General features: G+C 39.8%; 1 protein-coding gene across 3 annotated transcripts in view; it reads left to right on the top strand.

Moving 5' to 3' along the window:
- Map3k20 (mitogen-activated protein kinase kinase kinase 20) overlaps nt 1-19259 on the top strand; it is a 158206-nt gene that overhangs the window by 50228 nt on the left and 88719 nt on the right. For all 3 annotated transcript variants that reach the window (XM_028762878.1, XM_028762879.1, XM_028762880.1), the window contains exon 3: nt 15510-15597. In XM_028762878.1, the coding sequence (XP_028618711.1) occupies nt 15510-15597 (88 nt within the window). The remainder of the gene's footprint in view (nt 1-15509; nt 15598-19259) is intronic.

The following is a 19259-nucleotide window of genomic DNA, read 5'->3' as shown; positions in this document are numbered from 1 at the left end:
ATTTATTTATTTATTTATATTTTATGTTTATGGGCATTTTGCTTGCATGTATATCTGAGTAACCTGTGCGTGCAGTGCCCACAGAGTCCAGAAGAAGTCATTAGAATACCTGGAACCAGAGTTACAGGGAGTTGTGAGCAACCTTGTGGAGAATTGAACCCATGTCCTCTGCAAGAGCAGTACTCTGCTCTAACCACTGAGCTGTCTCTTCAGCCAGGGATATGAAATTTTTGTTTGGTGCTCTTCTTACCCCAAACATAACATATTGAGCAGCACAGCATGTACAGCTAGACATCATGCGTTGTCTTAACCTTTCTGAAACATGAATCCGACCCAAAGACATCTTCTATCATTAGTTCAAAAGGGACTATGAAATATTTCGTTAACATGATTTTACCTTAACCTCTAAAAATATAAACTTGATCAAGAAGCATCCAGGGCTGGTGCGATGACCTCACAGCTAAAGGTACTTACTGCCAAGCCAGTCACCCTGAGTTCTGTCTCCAGGGCCTGCAGGATGGAAGGGGAGAACCAGATCCTACAAGCTTCTCTCAGACCTCCACATATGTACCCTCAACACAACAATAAATAAATAAAGCAAAAAAATTCTTTTGAAGTGGTATTCATAAGTGGCCTCAGAAAATTAAGACTTTTTAAGAGTTTTTCTTTCAGTCTGGGGGGTGGGACTCATTGTAGAGTATATTCCTGCACATACAAGGCCTAGTTTTGGCTCTCAGACACAAAAAATAGTTTTTTGTTATTTGTATTTAAAACATTATTTTCCCAAAGATAATGCTGAAAACTAAAAGAAAATGATATTTGTTATCATTTAAGATTTTAGTTCATCATTTCTCATGTTGCATTTAACCTCTTCCCCTTGATGCCCACTTGCTAACTCGTGTCACTTGCTAACGTTAAGCAGTATCTAATGGGCTTGACAAACTTACCCTTAAGTGGACATGTTGGCTACTCTACTCAGAAGTGATTTAGTATCCTCCCTACCTTCTGGGTCATAAAGACTTCTGAGAACTTTCTGTTAAAATGTTAGGCTGTAAGAGGCAGGGTGCCGAGTGGCTTTGATACAACAGGCTTAGGTACAGAACCTTCTCTGAATTTTACTGTTCCAAAGGAATGAAGAGTTGAGCGTTCTCTTCCCCAGTGCTCAGGTGTGCAATGTGGGTAGCCCTTTAAGGTCTGTGCTGAGGATGAAGAGAAGCAAAACTTCCCTCTCACCCCAAGCCACCTTTTCTGTCCTGCTGGTGGGACTTGGATGCTGTGTGCACATGGTTTGATAAGAAATGCATCAATTTTGTTGCTCTCTGTGGGTTATCCCCACTTTTATTTCATGCATTGTCAAGTTTGCCTGAGTGCTTAGTGTCGTTGACTGGGTAACACTGGAACATTTTATCAGAATTTTGTGCAACAACCATTAGAAATAATTCATACGTAATTCCCCCGATCTACCATTTATCATTATATGGATGATGTTTTGTTGGCTGATTCTGACAAAAATGTTTTAGAGAATATGTTTAAAGTAACACAAAGAATTCTGCCATGCTGGGGGTTACAGATTGTTCCAGAAAAAAAATACAAAGAGGAGATTCACTTAGTTATTTGGGTTATAAAATCAATCAACAAAAAATTCAACAACAAAAGGTATAGATCCATAGAGACCAATTGAAAACACTTAATGATTTTCAGAAATTAGTAGGAGATATTAACTGGCTGGAGCCTACAATTGGATTAATTACATTTGAGTTAAGTAATTTGTTTCAAACATCACAAGAAGATTCAAATTTAAACAATCCAAGATATCTAACAACTGAAAGCAAAAAAAGAGTTAATTCCTGTAGAACAAAGACTGCAAGATGCATATGTGGATTGAATTGATCCTAAACTTGATTGTATTTTGGTCATTTTGTCTTCAACTTATTTTCCTGATGGGCTTATTATGCAAAGACAAGATAGTATTATGGAATCGATTTTTCTTAGCTCATAAACAAAGTAAAAATGTAAAGACATATATAGGAAAGACTTCTGAATTAATTATAAAAGGTAAAATATGATTACATTGTCAGGAACAGATATGTCTGAAAGTGTAAAATATGATCACATTGTCAGGAACAGATCTGTCTGAAAGTGTATCTCTTACAATGCTGAGATTATGTCATTATGGGTGTTCAATGAAGATTGGCAACGAGCTTATAGCAACTACTTGGGCAAAATTAATAACAAATATCTGAAAAGCAAAGTATACAGTTTATAAAATGAACCAATTGCATTCTTCCACATGTCATAAAGAAAACACCAATTCCAGAGACCAACATTCTATACAAATGCAAATAAGATTGGGATGGTAGGTTATAAGTCAAACAAAATAAGTAAAGTGCTCAAAAAGTTCATATACCTTAGTTTGAAAGTTAGAATTATATGCAATCCTTATGGTATTAGATTATCCTGAATCTCTTAATATAATCACTGATTCTTTATATGCAGAGTTGTTTTGCATATAGAGACTACTGAATTTGTACCTGATAACTCAAAATTAACTTTATTATTTATAAAATTTCAGCAAGCCATCAGAAGTAGAAACTATTTGCTATTCATTACTCATATTCAGTCTCATACAGATTTGCAAGGTCCATTAGCTCAAGGAAATAGGAAATTGACCAATTATTAATAGGAAATGTGTTAGACGTCTCAAAATTTCATGAAAAACATATTAATGGGCAAGATTGAAAGAAAACATTTCCATCACTTGGCAACAAGCCAAAGAAATAATAATAAAAAATGTCCTATGTGTTCTTTATACAACCAAAGTCTATTACCTGCTGGTAGTGACCCTAGGGGTACCAAAAGAAATGATATCTGGAAGATGGATATTTTACATTTTGCAGAATTTGGAAAGCAAAGATATATACACTATACCATTGACACATTCTCAGGATTTCAATGGGCAACTGCTTAAATTTCTGAAAAGGCTGACTGTGTAATTACACACTTAATGGAGATAATGGTAATTATGGGGATACCTGCACAAATTAAAACTGATAATGCTCCCACATATGTATCCAGTAAGATGAAACAATTCTTTGCATAGTACAATATAAAGCATGTTACTGGTATACCACACAATGCCACAGTACAAGCAGTTATAGAAAGAGCCAATTGTACCTTAAAAGAAATGCTTATTAAGCAAAAAGGGAGCATGAAAGCCCCCAGGGACAGACTAAATAATGCTTTGTCAACTCTAAATTTTCTTAATGTTGGTGAAAAGGGAACAACAACAGCAGAGAGACAATGGAGTATCGAAAAAACTGAGGAACAAGGCCAACCAATATACTATAAGGATGTGTTGACATTAGAATGGAAACCTGCAATAGTTTTAAGATGGGGATGTGGTTATGCTTATGTATCTACAGGAAATGAGAAAATGGTTACCAACAAAACTTATAAAGATTAGATCTGATCAGGGAAAACCTCTTATCAGCTGAGACACGAATGTCATCACAAAGCAAGTAGCCCAGTGATTCACTCCCATAGACTGTCTCAGTTACTGATTTCTTCAAAATATGCCTGCAAATCAACTTCACAAGGGCTATCCCAAATGGTCAATCACACAAAAAGGCTATATGGACAACACATAGATTTGACAGACAACACAGAGACTACATAACAAATACCACAGGTAGCTTTTTTTAGGATTAAAAAAAAAGAATTCCCCCTTGGGCTCCAAAAAAGAATTCTTTGCTCCAATTCAGTAGAAAGTAGTTGTAAGATTGTCATCCTGATTGCTTAAATTGCTGTGGATGGTTTCGGTTGTTTGATGTGTTATGGTTATTATCATATTGGGTAGTATGTTGTTTTGCTTAATTATTGTATGTCAATAGGAATTTAAGGTTATTTTGTTTTTATTGTATATTGATAAAAATTCAAGGTTGTTTTATTTAAATTATTGTATACTGATAAGAATTTCAGGTTGTTTTGTTTGAATTATTGTATGTTAATAGAAATTTAAGGTTGTTTTGTTAGACTATATTGTATATAAACTGTTTATTTAAAATATGATAACATTCTGGTTTTATGGTTCTTATAATTATTTTTATTGTATGCAGATTGTTAATCTTAGGGAAAAAGACAACTTTTAAACAAAAAGGGGCATATGAAGTGGAAATTTCTCGTTGTGTCATGTGATGCAGACTCACATGATGTTTACCTAAAACAAGACCCGTGAGAAGACACATGATGTTTGGACATAGTATAAGTCATACTCAACAGACAGGGACAGGGCACTTGCATAGGCAGACTTGCAAGGCTTCAGTGGTCTTATGTCTTCACTGATCTTCATTTCATTGAGAGAGGCACACCAGAGAATTTCTCAAGGCATTCTGGCTGGTCCTGTTTGCTTCCATTGACTCATGCAGAATTGATGGAAGCCTGGCAGTTTCTGGTGGATCATGCCCACTGCTGATTTGTGTTTGGTACCCTGACACTACTGAACTGGACTGTTGGTATCCTGACAACAGATATTGGAATCACCACCAAAGACCCAAAGTACGACTTCTAAACAGGTCCACATCACCTTGTCCTATTTACCGTATTTTCTTCCCTACCCTTGGACAGTGGGCTAGAAGGGGGTTTTGAAGGTTTTGAAAAATCTAAGCCTATACATAGAAGTAGACACTATAGGAATAAATATGTATATTTGTTCTTGTTTATTGGGTTTAATGTGATCAGAGCTTTCTGGTACTTTGCATGCTTGAACTTATTTAGTGTTTAACAATAGGAAGTTGTGTTCTTGTGGTACATCATGCTTTAAAAAGAGTTTTCACATCCATTTAAACATATTAAAACTTCCAATTATGATAATAGGGGACATAAAGAACATATGACTGCCACAAGGACCCTGGAACACAAAGAAGACATTGTTAAAAGTCTCAATAAGAGGGCTGAGTGGTGGCTGTATAGTAGAGCCCTTGCCTTAGCATGCATGCCTAGCAAGGCCCTGAGTTTGATTCCCAGAACTACCAGAAAGTCTAAATAAAGCCTGAACTTCAACTTATAGTAATGTTCTGTAGTGGCAGAAGATGTAACAGTGTGAGAATTGAGTGGTAGGGATAAGAGGACTAAAATTTATATTAAATAAAAAGATTATTTAAAAATATGATCTAAGAAAAACAAGGTTTAGTATTCTCATTCTGTGGATTAGAATCCACAGTGTCTAGAAAGGCTGACTGTCTTGGCTGGTGTCTGGCCTACCCCAGAGGTGGACAATCTTCCATGACCATTGAGTCTACCTTAATTAGACACATGCATTCATTGTGCTGTTTCATTGCATGTCCCTATGACTTCTGGGGGTTAATGATATTTTCTCTGAGCTGGGAAAATAACTCAACCAGTAAAGTGCTTGTGACACCTGGGTTTGATTCTCAGACCCTTTGTAAACTCCCAGCTCTGGTGGCACTTGTAATCTCAGCACTAGAGAAACAAAAACCGGTGAATCTCAGGGTCTTGCTGGCTGACCAGCCTAGTCTGGTCTACTTGGTGAGCTTCAGACCCGTGAGAAACCTTATCAGAAAAGATGTAGATGTTGCCTGGGAAATAATACCTAAGGTTATTACCATCTTGTTTTCGTTTCACACACACATACACACACAGGCACACAAAGAGATAATTTATTTTGAGACTGGGTCTCATGTAGCCTAGGCTGGCCCTGAACAAACCCACTATGTATATGAGGCTGACCTTGAACTCTTGATCCTTCTGCCTCTGCTTCTCAAGGTCTCGATGTCCCTGTCTTATCTTATGCTCTAATTGTTATTTATGGGGTACGGTGTGACCATTTCATACATATATGTGTAATGAGGAAACCGTGGTGATTAGTATTTCCATATCCTTAAACATTTATCATTTCACGATGAATAAGATCTCATGACTCATTCACAACTAGAAAAAATAACTCAAAGATATATTTCTTGTTGACTTTGAATCAGAAGCCCTTGTGTATTTGAATGCATAATATGCTACTTATTTTAGGGACCCATTTAATCAAACTAATGCAACAGAAACCTCACTCAGGAGCACGTGGAGAAGATACTGTGCATCTTAGCTTTCTTTACTGCAATAAAACACCATGACTAAAAACAGTTTGAGAAAGAAAGGGTTTATTTCATACTACAGTCATTGAGGCAAGTCAGGGTGGGAACCTTAAGGCAGACACTGATGGATAGACAATGAAGGAACACTGCTTATTGACTTGTTCCTTCTGACTGGCTCAGTTTGCTTTCTTATATGCACTCCAGGACTACCTGCCTAAGATGACACCACCCGCTACAGGCTAGTCTGATGGGGACATATTCTTATTAGAGGTTACCCTTTTTCAGATGACCCTAGCTTGTGTCAAGTTCACAAAATATCAGCCAACACAATGGACCATTGGCCAACATGACACATGAGTACATGACTACTTAACTATATCCTGTCCTTTCTCATTTGTCTCCATGACGTAACATTGACATCTCAATATAAAATACATCCTAACTTTTAAAGTACGTCTTTAAATTTTTAAGTACTTTGAAAGCTTACTTTTTTTGTTTAAATAACCAAAAACCTCTTTAAAAATCTGAAGTATCTTAACTAGGCTCCTGTCAAATCAAGAACAAATCACACACTTCTTATTTCAAAAAAGGAAGAACCAGAGCACAGTCACAATCAGGTGGAGGCAAAAACCAACGCCCGGTAGTGTAAATCAGATCCTCAGTGTCTTGCATCTGGGACTCCCTCACAATCCTCTGGGCTCCGAAGGTCTTGGACCTTCCCAGAAACCAACTTGAAATGTGTAGCACAATATTTGTGAAAACAGTCACTGAAGCAATGAGATCAAAACAAACCAATTATTCAGGACAACCACAAATGCTCTTTTTGCTGAGATCATTATGCTAAAGTTACAACTTTACATATGATCTAATTAAAGATTGCTCACTGTGTTAATCAAGGTTCCTTAATAATGGATTTGACCTAAGGTGGCCATAGGTGAAGACTAGGGAGGAAAAGACTGTAAGCTATGTAATCTTCTCTGCCCTTAAGATCCGTGTTATTTCATTAAAGGTCTAAAGTTAGCATACAAAATAATAGGTTTAATTATGACCCCTACGTACATGGCTCACTGCGCTTTGCTCACATTCACCCTTTCCTTATCTTCAATTCACTTCTCCCCAGATAATCACCCTTCTGCTTTCATAGATATGTGCATATGGTCTCTGTATGTCTATGTGTCATATAGGTCTACACTCTGCATATGAGAGTTTATAGCACATTTGTCTTTCTTCCACGTTACTCTCTTCTTCTGTTCTCCATACCTTCCTTCACACACACTCACACACACACTTTTCTATTTCATATTATATGCTTTAAAAAAAAATCTAGATTCAGCTGTTAACTGTTAACATGTATGGTACAGATGGAATCCAGTGGGTGTTTATCCTCAGGATCTATCCACCTTGTTTGTTTTTGTATTTCATTTGTTTTGAGACAGGATCTCTCACTGAGGACTGTTTGGTCACCAATTAGGCTAGACAGGCTAGCCAGTGAGCCCAAGAAATCTGCCTTTCTGCCTCCTGAGTGCCTGTATTGTAAGCACACCACCACACCCAGCTCTTTTTACGGGTTCCAGAGATCAAGCTCAAGTTCTGATGCTACAAGCACTTGACTGACTGAGCTGTCTCCTCATCCTGTATCCATTCACCTCTTTTAAAAAATACTTATTTTTAGGTATGTTTATGTTTGGCTCCAATATGTATGTGTGCTACAAACCTTGTGCCCACAGAGGCCAGAGAAGACGCTCAGGTCCCCAGGAACTGGAGTTACAGGTGGCTGTGAGTCACCTTGTGAGTAGTGGGACTAGAGCCCAGCAAGTGCTCTTAACCACTGAGCAATCTCTCTCTCCCCAGCCCCCATTCACCTCCTGATAGGCTTCCGCTTTACATATCTTGCCCTCTGTGAGTAGGGCCACAGTAAACATGGGTATGCAAGCATCTCTGGTGTGTTGATTTGGATTCCCTTGGATACATTCCCTGGAGATATACAGCATATAGCTGGGTGATGCGGTTGTTCTAATTTTAGCTCTTATGAGACCCTCCTCCACGCTGATTTCCATAGTGGCTGAACTAGTTTACATTCTCCCCTCCAGAAGCGTATAGCAGTTTCTTCTCCTGTACCCTCTCAAGCATTTCTTGTGATTAATTTTCTTAGTGATAGATATTCTGACTGACGAGAGATGGAGTCTGAATATACATTTGATATTCATTTCTCTGATGACTAAGGATGCTGAACATTTTCTCATACATTTATTTGCCCTTTGTATTCTTCTTGCATGTGTGTATATACGCACGGAAGTTGGCCCTGAGTGTCTTCCTCAATCACTTGAATGTAACTTTTAGGTTAGGATGTCTCGGTAAACCTGGAGCTCACTAGCTGGTCTAAACTGCAAGCAAGCCCCAGAGAGTCTTCTGCCTCTGTCTTGCCAGCACTGAGATTACAGGCATACCCCTCTATGCTGGCTCTTTTATCTAGGGCATGAAGATCCAAACTCAAGTCTTCAGCTTTGCATAAAAAGCACTTTACCCAGGAGCCATCTACCCAGCTCCTGAGTTTCGTCATTTGAGAACAGTTCAGTTTATTTGCCCACTGATTTGATTGACTGAATAATTGGATGATTTGGGGATTTCTTTAATGTTTACGTTTTTGAGTTCTTTAAATATTCTAGCTACTAATCTGCTGTTGGCTAGTTGGCAGAAGCTTTCTGCTGTTCTGTTGATTGCCTCTTTACTGTGTTAGTTGTTCTCTGTGCTGTGCAGAAGCCTTTAAATCTCACAGGTTTCTTTCTGCCAGTCCTTACAATTATTTCCTGAGCCACTGAAGCCCTTTTCTGAAAGCCTTTGTCTGTGCCTATGTCTTGAAATGTTTTCTTCTACAAGTTGCAAAGTTTTGGGCTTTGGTCCATTTTTTGTACATACGTTGATCTTTATTGTGCACGGTGATAGATGGGGGGTCTGACATCATTCTTCTATTTGTGGAAGCCCAGTTTCCCAGCGTTATTTGTTGAAGAAGTTGTCTCTCCTCCAATACATGTTTTTGTCACTTTTATAGGAAGCCATGTGGCTATAGTGGGGTATGTGGATTTCTGGGTCCTCAATTTGTGGGCACATTTGTCTGTTGGTCCTGTGCTGTTTTATATAGCTCTTAAAGCCCATAATAACATTATATGTGCAGGATTTGGTGCTGTTGTTTTCTAATCAATAAAGGCAGCTCTCAAATATGTTTTCACCTTCAGTTACTGAGTATGATATTACAACACCAAAGGAGTAAAATCGCTATTAATTTAGCTGAAATATCCAGGTATTCAAGATACTGTCTAATTGGAGTGTAAAAGATGTTAAGGGACTTCTCAGACTATTTTAAAATTAAATTTGCCTAAACTCTTCTAAGTGATTTTGTAGATTTCCATAATAAATGTGGCAAACATTTCTCTTATGGGATGTAAATAATCAAACTCTGTTGCACTGTAGAGTAATATTATAAAGCACTTAGCTAATCAGATTGTGAAGTTGCTCAAAATTCCTACCATGTAATTTTTGCATAGAGAGAGGCTGCCTCATGCTGTGCAATTAACGGGTTTTATTAGCCATAAATTTGGTTGTTGCTGGCTGGCCTTATGCCCCAGCGCCTGGGGAGAATTAGATCATGCTTTCTGACCTGATCTTATGCAGTCAAATGTCAAAAAGGTGTGGATATGTTACAGTAGAGACAGTGGCCCACCTTCTGAGAGCTTCCTTGTATTTTTGTAACTAGGAGGGCTCTGGAATTTTCCAGCCCTCCTGTAATGTCTGGGTGTTGTATAAACTCATACTCCTTTCTGTTCTCAAATCGGGTTTGTAGGTAAAGTACTGTGATTTGCTAATTATAAGTGGGGCTCTGAGATCATATGACCTTTGTTAAAAGTCTGGTTTTGCCATTGGCTGTGTCCTTGCTGAGTTTCAAATTGTCTCCTTGCTTAGGTTTCTTCCCTTGTAGAAAGCATGATACTAGAGATTAGTCCACAGTTTGTTGTGAGAGAATGAAGTTTTGTCTAGTTCATAATAGACACTTGGTCAAAAAATGTCACCCTTTGATATGGGGGATCCTGAACATTCATATCCATTTAAGCAAGGCAGTTTTTAATAAATATTTTTGTCTCAATAAATTTTCAAATACTTTATTCATTTAGGTTTGTGGTTTGTTTGTTTGCTTTTGAGACAGGGCCTCATGTGGTCTAGGCTGACCTTGAACTTCTTATATAGCTTAGGATTACAGATGTGTAACACCGAGCTAGGACAGACAATTTTACTAGACATTAAAGAGATCAAAGACCGGAAATATACATTAAAGAGACCTGGGATCAGATTTTATTATTAATATTTATTAGGCCCCTGACAAGTGAGCTAATAAGCCCATCTCAGACGCAATTTCCACAACATTTATGTACCATAAAGTATCTTCCCAATGAGAAGATATATGCTTTGGAAATGTTATATTGTATTTAGGTAAAATCTTAAATAAACATGGAAAAACAAATATAGGTCTATGACAATGAATCAGGCGACTCGTGTCAGTGGCATCCACTGCTGGTAGAGATTAATTTACCCGGGAGCGTGGACTGCCTGATCACAGATGGATCATAAAGGAGCAGGAAAGAGGCTGGAGAAGACACTGGCGTTAGTCAAGCACCTGGTGTCTGCTGGAACTGGGGAGAAACTTACTGTCCCTATGTCGCAAGTGAGAAGAATGGGTCTCAGGGTCTTCATTTCTTCAAAGTCCTTGTGTGTTAACTTCCTGTTACTATAACAAACACCGAAGATAAACCCGCTTAAACTGGGGGAAAGGTTAGCTTGACTCACAGTTTGAGAGGGCTCAGTCCGTGACTGATGTGGTGCCCGGGGCACCACAGCATACTGCAGGAATGGCTGGTAGACGATGCCAGTTTCCCTTATGGCAAAAGCAATGAACAGGGATGAGACTGAAGCCTCACTTTCTTTCTCAGGGACAAGACTTCTCTCTAGGCCCCACCTCCTAAAGATGTCTTCATCTCCCAGTAGTACATGCTAGAGACTAAGCCTTTATTTACCAGATAGAGCTTTGAGGGCATTAAAAATGCAGCTCTGCCTGTCCCCAGTTAAGTGTCAGAGCCAGACTCCAACTACAGAGGAGGAGGTCCTAATACCATATCCAGTTCATTGTGTACTTATTGAAACCTGCCTTCATGAGAAAATTATATTAGTAATCCATTAATTATCAACAGAAATTGACAGGCATTACAACTAAAAAGGAACTGAGAGATGCGTCCATCCAAGTCACTTTCTGAGAAGAAAGTAAGACCCAAGGCTTTCTTTAGGTATAAACATTTTTTTTCAATAATTTAGCACAATGTGGCCAACTCTTTGACCAAGTTGAATAACTTGTGATAAAAAGCCAGATTTTTACATGTACTTTGGTCATCCAAATTTGAGTACAGGTTGTTTTAATATTTTATTTGTTTTCATGTTAACTAGTGACACCCAGTTACAGGCACAATAAATGTAAATCTCTTAGCACTCTTGTGGTTTGAGACACTCCTTTAGTCTCAGGCCTTCAAACTCATTGTTTCATTAAGTTCTTGCCATTCTCCTGTTCCCAGGTTAGTCTATCCTCAGTCTGAGTTAAGCATGCACTAACATAGAGGGCCCAGGCCCATCTCCAGATAATGAGTCAGAGGCAGCACCCCACCCAGGGAAACCATTGAGCAACCAGAGACTTCCCAGTTCTGCTGACACAGCTGATGAAAGCTTTGTGTGACTTCATGTCAGCTTTCCAGAAACATGAGGAGAAGGACTTGTTTAGCTTTCCTTAGCATCTGTAACTAGTTTCCTAAAGGGGGAGGGGGAGAAGAGGAGTCTTTATGATGTCAAATCTCTTTAGGAATATAGGATTCTTATTATGGAGCCTGAATCTGGTTCATTTAGCCATTTCTCTGAATACCTGGGAGAGCCTCATTGGAAAGAGAATCTGTAGAATTGTAGAGCTTACTGCTTGTCATGTGACTGCTTGTGAATGGGTCTCATTACAGCCAAAGGGACTCAAAAGTGTGACCTGTGGCTGACACTCAAATCTCCCTTCCTGCTTTGTTAGTCATTCTTATAACGTAGGCTTTCCAAAGTCAAGGGGCTAGATCTCTGTCTTACCGTCATGTATGACTCACTTCTCACAAAGGTTTGATTTTGGGAAAATGCTCCAACTATGAATGCAGTCAATCAAGAAGCATGCTTCTGGGCTGGGTCCATTCAGGCCCCCGGGAACTTGACTCACGCAAACCTTAACACCCAAGATGAAGAACTTCACTTCATTTGCCTTGGTGATCAGACTGCAATAGTTAGTTAGCAGGGAAGGGATTGGAAGGGAAGATCTGCCTACGCCTGGCCTGAAGGAAATAGGCAGCCTGGCCTCAGAGCTATGTACTGCCGTAGTAGTAACTTTAAGGTCTTCTGTTCCTTGCCTTTCCACTCTCCTACTAAGGGCAATAGTGTGGTCACGAAGATAAGTGGAACTCTGTACTGCAAACCCAGGGCTCCTTCTTTACGAGCTTCTCTCTGATGGAGGGCCTGGTGCATCATGGTGTACACAGATGCTGGCCAAGTGTAGGAGGGCAGCCTTTTCCCATGAATTGTTATTTCACGTGTATATGTATATACATATCTATTTCTAAGTATACCCTGTTCAGTCCATATAATGTTAACTTATATGTATGTTTTAGGGGCTGACCATTGGCACTGGGCAATCAATTGATGTGCCCTTCTCCTGCTTCCTCAGTCGCCTGCAGTTCTTTTTGTAGGGTTGTCCCTTGTGGTCATTTCACCACCCACTTTGGCCTGTCTGTTGTTGTCTTTGTTCGGCTCATGTTTAGGCCATCATGTTGGTGAGATTTGCTGGCTGTAGCTTCTGACATTACTAGAAGACACAATCTTACAGTGAACTCCCTGAACCTCTGGCTCTTACAATCTTTCTGCCCCCTATCCTTCAGTTCCCTGAGCCTTAGGTTTGGAGTGTTTTGAAGATGTATCCATTGGGACCAGGCTCCACAACTCTGCCTTTTGATTGGTTGTGCTTTTCTGTAGCCATCTCTGTCCGTTACAAAGTTTCCCTGGTAAAGGGTAAAGACTGAACTTATCAGTGGGCATAAGTGCAAATATTTGCAGATGATTGTTAGGGAAAATGCTGGTTTAAAACGCTGATGTGTGAAGATCCTTCTCCCATGACCATCACATCACTAGCACTAAGTAGCTTGGTTTCCAGTAGAAGAACTTGAAGGTTCACTACAAGACCCAGGGCATGTTCACAGAACAAAAAGTGAGCAAGGACTCTCCAACAAAGCTGCTGGTTTGTCATGGACAGTGACAGACTTGAAGCACTGCCATCAAATTCTCTCTCAGGAGTTTATGTCAGCAGTGAGCTGTAGAACACATTTCAAGCATGGCCTCTGGGTGGTTAGACAGTCATTCTTTTGAAATCTAGTCCAAGTTACCCTTCCAGGTAGCTCAGGTAAAAGAAGAAATTGGCTACTCAAGCAAGCATGAACCATCTAGTATTTTATTATTGCCTGTATCAACTCTGTACCAAGTCCTAAATCTTTATTTTCTATCCACTTACTAGTCACAGAGTGGGATTTTAATGAAATAGCAACTCTAACTGTATGGGAATAAATGTGTCACAAAACCCACACTAATTCAGTGTCCAGATTTCACCAGGGCCTTTTCTGACTTTTTTCTTGGTATCCCCTATCTGAGCTGGAGAACTAAAAATGCATTTTCTTGTTGCCAATAATATGCTTTATACTTGAAATATTAAACTTTTTCTATATTTAACTTATGCCTCCTTACAATTTAAATGTCTTGATTAACCTTGTCTCCATACAGTATTGTGCTTTCTATAACAATGTCCTCGTTAGTTCTGGTATCTTAACCACAGCTAGCTCCTCAGCTGCAGCTACCAGAACCACAGAATCCCAATTCACAATAACAAATGGCCCTGACAGAGTCTTTAAACTTTCCTTTGAGACTTCATAGTCCAGGCCCCCATCCACCACATTGCCCTCAACTCTCCCATCTTTCAAACTCCCATACAGCAGCTCATAAAGCATTGAACAATCTCAATGGCTCTCTCGCCCAAAGCTCCAGTCCCTACACACACACACACACACACACACACACACACACACACACACACACACACACACCATGGTCAGGTCTGTCACAGGAATAACCCACAACCCTGGTACCAATTCTGTCTTATTTAGGGATACTATTACTGGAATGAAGCACTATAACCAAAACAACTTGGGAAGGATGGATTTATTTGGCTTACACTTCAAGACCCTAGTCCATCACTGAGAGAAGTCAGGACAGGAGCTCACATGGGGCACAAACCTGGAGGCAGGAGCTGATGCAGCAGCCATGGAAGGGTGCTGCTTACTGGCTTGCTCCCTGGCTTGCTCAGCCTGCTTTCTTGTAGAACCCAGGACCACCAGCCCAGGGGTGGCACCACCCACAATGGGCTGGGTCCTTCCCCATCAATCACTAATTAAGAAAATACTCTACAGCTGGGTCTTATGGACGCATATTTTTTTTCAGTTGAGGTTCCTTCCTTTCAGGTAACTGAAGCTTGTATCAAGTTGATGTAAAACTGTCCAGCACACACAATATCCTTTTTTAGCTATTGAAAATATTCACGATGGCATTTTTTTAATCTTATAAAAGTTAGCTTTAATAAATGTAACTTATTTTTTTGCCATGCCATTCTTGGAAAGCTTTCTAGTATTAATATATTTCAAACTGTAACAATACATCAGGAATCTATGTTTCCATGGAAAGACAGCAATAATGTATTTCTAATTACTTATTGGAAAATCACTATAAAGGGGGAGGATATAAATATCAGAATGTAAGCAAATCTATAACATTAGTGCAGTAGTTCTCAACCTATGAGTCATGACCCCTTTGGAGGTCACACATCACATATCCTGCACATCAGATATTTATATTATGATTCATAACAATAGCAAAGCTACAGTTATGAAGTAGTAACAAAAAGAGTCAGGAAGGTTGAGAACCAGCTTCTTAGTACCTGAATACCTCTAGCTTAATTCTGACTCTCCACTGATAAAAGCCCAGGCCTTCTGCACCCCTGCCCACAAAGAGATAGTATACAGAAAAGAATATCATTTAGCCTCCACCGCCATCACATGGTCTCACTGGTAGCTATGACTCTTGTTGTCAGTGCCTCTCTAGGGCCTGGTTCTGCAGGCAGCCTTGTCAGCATCACTTGCTTGTTGAGTGCGTGTGTCTTTGTAAACGTAAGGGGAGGGAAAGTGGATCTGAAGCCTACATAGGAAGACTCATCGTACGCGCGACAGTTAACACGTTTTGCATTTGATTTTCATACAGGCAGAGATCCTGAGTGTCCTCAGTCACAGGAACATCATCCAGTTTTACGGAGTGATCCTGGAACCTCCCAACTATGGCATTGTCACAGGTAGGAACTCAGTGCTGGACTGTCTTCCTCCTCAGTTGCCCGGATTCTGATTCCTTCAGACGCAAAAATGCTTACTATTCGGTTCTGTGGTGGGTTGCGTGCTACTGTCAGGCGTCACTTTTGTTGCCATCAAGCATTAATAAAACTGATTATATCAATATAATTAAGAATGGTGTTTCCACCTCTACCCACGTTTAATTGTGGCTAATTATACCTGTGTGGATGCTGTTCAAATGCACCTGCAGCTGCATTGCCAATACGTAAGGTGCCATTTAACTAAAATTTCATTTAATTAGTTGAAGCGAGAGGTGTTTTTTTGTAACTCTGTGACCTTTTGTAAATTAAGATTTCTTGAGATGTTCACGTTGTAATTCTCGCAGTCCATTCTACTCCCCTTAGAGCCCTTTATTCAGGTCTCTGATGTGATGACCGTATTTTTCAGGTCTGGTCATCTGCACTAATAACGACCTTGAGCTAAATGATCACGTACTTTTGAGCAGGAGTTTCTTAGCTGATGGAAATACCCTTTCTGAAAATGAAAATGAACACATGGAAATTTTCTTCACAAGAAACTAAAAAGACACAGATTTTAAAACACTTTACACTTAGATTTGTACATCCTAGTGGGGAATATTAGGTCCACTGCCTCTGTTATGCTGGATTTGACATGGAACAACTCTGGTCAGGTCCTTTATTGTGGCAAGTCTTTGACTACAATAAAAACCAAGTAAGAAAACCTTCAGGGGTTTGCCCACTTCTGCACTGTAACGGCAGGGACTCGAATTGTCTTTAGAGAAAAACAACAAAACACTCATAATACAAAGAACTGTGCTGGGTGTTTATACATTTCTTATCTAAAAAAAACCCTGCAAAGTAAACAAAATAATTCAATCTTGTAAGACAGAAGCTGGAACTCTAAGTTAAGTTTACCTGTGCTACACGGTCACCCATCCGGCCGCAGATCCAGAGTGGCATAGACACCTCACATAGCTCATTTCCAGGGCCTCCTCCTGCCTGCCAGCCAGGTGTTGGGAGGGTCGCTGGTTCCCCACAGGGTCGGGTTGCTTCTTGATGTCCATCCTCTAGTAGTGTGATGTGCCCTGCTCTCACGTAGCATTTTTTTATATCCTCGTTATGTAGAGGGATTTGTATCCCCAGTCGGCAGCCTTTGGTCTGTACCGAAATGGGTGCTTGGCAGTGTTTACCTTGAACGTGTGTGCCGTATAATGTGCAGACCCCCGAACAAGCTCTGCTGTTATGTGTGAACCATGCCACACCTTTGCAGTTGGGGTTCTGATTCGATGTTAAGTTTGTATCTGACTCAGTCTCCAGTCAGCTCCCTTTCCCAAGTGCACCACACTTACTTTTGACTAGTTATGTTCACCATATAGGTCTGAATCCAGTTTTCTGACCCTTGCTTGTAGCTGACATTTGTAACAAGCATATATTATTCCTGTCTACAAATGAGATTAGAAATGGCAGTTTCTCTTATTCCTTTGAAGTTTAATGTGTGGAGAAAGGAAGCTTAACTGAACCAAATCAATGGTCTTGCCTTAATTCTATTGCTGTGATAAACACCATGACCAAAACCAACTTGGGGAGGGAAGGGTTTATTTTACCTTAAGATTAGAGTTCATCATGCAGAGAAGTCAGGGCAAGAACCTGGAGGCAGGAACTGAGGCAGAGGCCATGGATGGGTGCCATCTGATTTGCTTCTCATTGCTTGCTCAGTTTGCTTTTTTATACACCCTATGACAACCTGCCCAGGGGTGGCACTGCCCCAGCTATGAGCTGAGCCTGCCCATATCAGTCATTAAGAAAATGCCCTACAGACTTGCCTACCTATGAGCTGATTGGGGCATTTTCTCAATTGAGATTCCCCTTCCCAGATAACTAATTCTAGGTTATGACAAAACAAACAAACAAACACCCTAATTAGCACAAGGTTACTTAGGTTATGACAAAACAAACACCTTAACTAGCACAAGGTTACTTGGGGGAGTTTTTCCAGTTTCCTGAGGTGAGGATAGAGAAGAGATGTGAATCCCTTTCCAAGATTTTGCTATCAGTGTCCAGGAAACTGTGAAGTGTGGTAAGCTAGTGCACCGGTCTGAGCCACTGCATCTGATAGAACCATCGTCCTGAGGTGGTTTGATTTTATTTGCATGCTTATCTGATTCAGGCTTTCTTCTGTGTCTCCTTTCTGCAGGTGTTTCTCCTTATAACTTTACAACCTTTCCTACTCAAAATTCTTTGGTTAGAGAGGTCGGTTCCCTTATGTACTTATGTCTGAAAGACAATAAGTAAGCAACTGTTAACATTAAGTACGTCTTTAAAATAAGTTTCAGAATCATGACATAATAGAAAATCATATATTTCTAGTTTTTTCATTGAACCTGTGAGGTTGATTACTGAAGAAACTACTTAGTCAGTTTTACTGTTTGAAAGCATAGCACCTTAATACAATTATCTTTATGCCTAGAGATTTAGTTTCAGCTAAAAATGTGTTTATTCAAGCCATTTAAGCCAACCTTCCACAGTATTGGGATGAATCCTCCTCAGCGTGTGGGCAGCAGTCATGTACCAGCCATGCCTTGTTGGGGGCTAACTCATCAATTGTGTGAACCTCTTGGTGTTTCAGATGTTGGAGACTCCAAGGCAAGACGTTTGAATGGCTTGAGTTCATTCAGCTTGAGATTTTTGTTAATTGAAAAGGTTGTTAGAGCAGGCAACTGCTGTCACTTATACGTGAAAGAATGATTTATCAGGGAGATAGAGAAGACAGGTACTGCACTGCAAATTGGAAGACAGGAGATCTTGTTCCAACTCTAATGAAGCAGAGTTGGGTAAATCACTGAGATCCCCTCTGAGTCTCCGTTACCTTGTGTAAATGAAAGGATCAGAGAGATGCTCTCTGGGAGTGTATGTGCATACTTCTGCATGTATATTTCTGGGACATTTTCATCATAGATTTACAGGACTGCTTATGAGGAAATTATCTAAGAGCAACTGTCAATTTTTTTTTCTCTAAGGAGAAATTAAAATCTCCTTGGAAATCTATAAAGCAATGGAATAACTAGAAACTTAGATTCCAAGGTCAAAAGAAAAGGTACAATATATTTTTTTTTTCGTCTTTGGAAACCTCTTTGTGTTTCCCTGGATCTAGAGTCACAGACAGTTGTGTGCTACCATGTGGGTCCTGAGAATTGAACTTGGGTCCTCTGGGAGAGTAATCAATGCTCTTAACCACTGAGCCATCTCTCCAGCCCCCTTGGAAACCCATTAATTCTCTAACATATGTAAACTCCTGAGACAGGAAAGCAGAGTGATTAGGTGCTAGACTACAGGACTCCTTCACGGCAAGCCATATCAGAGGAACATCCCATCGAAGGGTCTAGTAACTTAAGAGTAATGAAAGGGCATCAGACTCAGTCCCAATGTTCCAGAGGAAACATGATTTGGAATCCCAGAAGTATAGAGAATTGCATCTTTGGGCTCAGTGGCTGATAGCACCTCTTGTTTATTATGTGTCTGTATCACTTCATACTATTGCATCAAGAGAATATACTAGTTCTGCCTGGATTGTCAACAGACCCAAGTCCTCATTCCGTTCAACCACGGGACACATTAAGTACCCAAACTCATTTCCTTTAACTTGATCT

This window comes from Grammomys surdaster, unplaced genomic scaffold (assembly GCF_004785775.1).
Source record: "Grammomys surdaster isolate TR1022 unplaced genomic scaffold, NIH_TR_1.0 136, whole genome shotgun sequence".
Taxonomy (NCBI): domain Eukaryota; kingdom Metazoa; phylum Chordata; class Mammalia; order Rodentia; family Muridae; genus Grammomys; species Grammomys surdaster.
Note: the sequence above shows the minus strand (reverse complement) of the source record. Positions and strands in the feature narration are given on the sequence as shown.